The sequence below is a fragment of the Acanthisitta chloris genome, unplaced genomic scaffold (assembly GCF_000695815.1).
Source record: "Acanthisitta chloris isolate BGI_N310 unplaced genomic scaffold, ASM69581v1 scaffold14072, whole genome shotgun sequence".
Taxonomy (NCBI): Eukaryota; Metazoa; Chordata; class Aves; order Passeriformes; family Acanthisittidae; genus Acanthisitta; species Acanthisitta chloris.
In genome coordinates, this window is record NW_008659982.1 from 8,831 (window position 1) to 11,976 (window position 3,146).

Below are 3,146 nucleotides of genomic sequence, written 5' to 3' on the forward strand. Positions count from 1 at the left end.
CCCTAATGGGCACCGACTCTTTAACAGCCCCGGCAAAGACTTCCTAAAAGTTTTGCCCCCCTATGAGTTCTCCTGCCCTTGGGTTAAATACTGGGGACAGGTCACTTTGGCTCATCCTGGTGTGGTTGTTTCAGGCAGGATGAAGTGGAATTGGCTTTAAAATGCCCCTTGGAGCTGGTGGGAGCTAGAGCTGTGCCCTGCCGAGGGCTGGAGCGGGGAACGCGGCGGAGAAAGGCGTCTATCTGTGATATATAGTTATATGGTATATCAGTGAGTTCAGCATGGTCTGTCTCTAAAAAAAAATCGAAATAAAAGTCAAAATAAAAAAGAACAAACAAGAAAGCGATGCATTTAATGAGATACTCTAAATATGATGGAGCTCGTGGTTAAAGGAGGATGGCTTTTTTGTTTCTAGAGGAGAGTCAGGGCTCTCCTGGTGTGCGCATTGGGGCGGTGGGGCCAACCTAACCGGTGATGCAGGGGCTATAGTAAACAGCACTGCTGGCATCGGACAGGGCAGATATCAAACTGCTCTCCTCGCAGGAGATGCTTCTAGGAGTCACTTTGGACAGGGAGACATGGTATGGGAGTCCCGAGGCTTCGGGACGAGTCCTGCTCATGTTCAAATACTGGTCAAACTCGTTGCGGTCAACGTCTGTCCAAAGCTCGGTTTGGTTCAAGTGATCCACGCTCTCCATGTGGTGGGCTTCAGGCGGGGGGGAGAGCTGGCCCAGGTGGGCAGAAAGCCCATTCTGAGTTCCTGAGCACATCTGGTTGTAGTATATGCTGGAGGGATGGGGAGTCCTCATGGCGTCGGCCAAGTGCGAGGGGGTCTGCGCGTAGGGCACGGCCACGTCCCGCCCCATGCACTTCTCCTGGGGAAACTCCATCTGGTGATGGTGGTGGTAGCCGCGAAAGGGCATCATGTTGCAGTCATCCTGCATGTGCGGAGGGAAAAACGCCGGCTCGGTCTGTTCCAAGACATCCAAGGGAGACATCTCAGGAGTTGGCAAGCCATAGTTTTCAATATCCGACCCCATGGAGTGGAGTTCTCTGAAGTGGTTAAGTGGGGGAGGCTGGGGGTGGCCCGGCTGGCTGCCGCCATGGTGACTCATGCTGAAGTTGTCACTGCAAGGCTGGGAAAGGTTATGCAGGAGGATATTGGGTTCCATCCTCTTGATTTTCTTGGCTTGCTTCTTTCTCCTTGGGCGGTACTTGTAGTTAGGGTGATCCTGGAGATGCTGGATTCGCAGTCGCTCTGCCTCTTCCACGAAGGGACGCTTGTCGCTGGCGCTCAGTGCTTTCCATGACTGGCCTGGAAGGGGAAAGAGAAGCTCTGTGATAGAAGCTTGGACATTTGGTACTGGCTGGGGGCTGGGGATGTCTGCAAAGAGGCAGCCCTTGGATGGGAAGGGCTCTCTTGGATAGCTCAGTACCTGAGTGGTGTCCCAGTGCTGGCACTAGGAATGGCTGGCGAATGGGAGCCCAAGCCAGGCTCTTCCCATATCCCAGCAGCAAGCTTGAGCTGTGCCCAGCACTTCAGCACTGTGGGACAATAGGGGTTCAACACCCAAGAGGGCCACGGGAACCCCTGTCCCAGGGCTGGGGATGCTGCCTCTGGCTGCCCCTTGGCACGGTTGAGTCCCCAGCGCACCTACTTCCTTGCATCCCACATCCACATCCCACACCTCTGCAGCCCAAATTGCCCATCCCCAAACCCCACAGCCCTGTATCCTGAATCCCACGTCCCCATGCCCCACAGCCCCATTTCTCCGCATCCTGCTGCTCCGTCTGGCCATATCCTGCTTCCCGTAGTCCCGCATCCTGCGGCTGTCTACCCATATCCTGCTTCCCGTGTTCCCACATCCCGCATCCTACAGTCGTTTATCCCGCATCCTGCAGCCTGTATTCCCATATCCTGCATCCCTGCAGCTGTGCACCCCACAGCCCTGTACCTCTGCATCCCGCAGCCCTGTTTCCCTGCAGCTTGTGCACATGCAGCCCTGTATCCTCCCATCCCACAGCCCCATATCCCCACATCCTCTAACACCACATCCCACAGCCCTCTGGTGCTCCAACCCACAGCACTTGGTCCCACAGTTTTGCATCCTTGCAGCCCACACCCCTGCAGGCTGCATCCCTTCATCCCATATCCCTACAGACTGCATTCCACAGCTCTTTAACCTTGCAGCCCGTAGCCCTGCAACCCACACCTCTGTATCCTACAACACCCTATCCTTGCACCCACAGCACCCCATCCTTGTAACCCAGCTCCTACAACCCTGTATCCTTGAAAATTTGCATCCCACAGACTTATACCCTTGCAGACTGGCTAGCAGAGCCACATATCCTTGTATCCCACATCCCACTGCCTCGTATCCTTGCAGCCTGCATCCCACAGCCCCTTATCCTCATAGCTCCCATCCCAAAGACCTGTACTGCTTCATCCCACACTCCCAGCCCTGAGTCTGTGTACCCTTACAGCATATATCCCTGGTCCTGTATTCCTGCATCCCACTGCCCTGGACCTCTGCAGCCCACATTCCATACCTACCACCTCAGCCCTGTACCCCAATATCCTTAGCTCAGTATTCCTGTATCCTGAAGTCCTGTGCTCTTGCAGCAAACATTTCCAGCCCCGTACCTCTGCATTCTTGTATTCCTAGCCCTGTACCCCCACATCCCTATCTCAGCTCCATACCCCAATCCGACAGCCTTGTACTCTTGCGGACTGAATTCCCAGCCCTGCATCCCCACAGCCCTAACTCTGTAACCCTGCATCCCACAGCCCTGTGTTCTTGCATCCTAAATTCCCAGCCCCACATCCCCACATCTCTAGCTCTGTAACCCTGCATCCCACAGCCCTGTGTTCTTGCATCCTAAATTCCCAGCCCCACATCCCCACATCTCTAGCTCTGTAACCCAGCATCCCACAGCCCTGTGCTCTTGCAGCCTGAATTCCCAGCCCCACATCCCCACAGCCCTAGCTCTGTAACCCTGCATCCCACAGCCCCGTGTTCTTGCAACATTCCCAGCCTGCACCCCCGCGTTCCCAGCCCTGTAACCCAGCATCCCCGCATCCCTAGCCCCATACCCCCGCATCCCACAGCCCAGCGCTCTCGCAGCCTGAATTCCCAGCCCCACAT

The 3,146-nt window shown here is 55.7% G+C and overlaps 1 protein-coding gene across 1 annotated transcript; it reads right to left on the bottom strand.

The window, feature by feature from the left end:
• Positions 1–464: 464 nt before the first annotated feature.
• LOC103797415 (transcription factor Sox-18A-like) lies at positions 465–1,384 on the bottom strand (the record flags this gene model as incomplete). The annotated part of the gene is made up of 1 exon (XM_009069632.1): positions 465–1,384. A coding segment is annotated over one exon (920 nt), but the record flags the coding sequence as incomplete, so codon positions are not given.
• Positions 1,385–3,146: the final 1,762 nt, after the last annotated feature.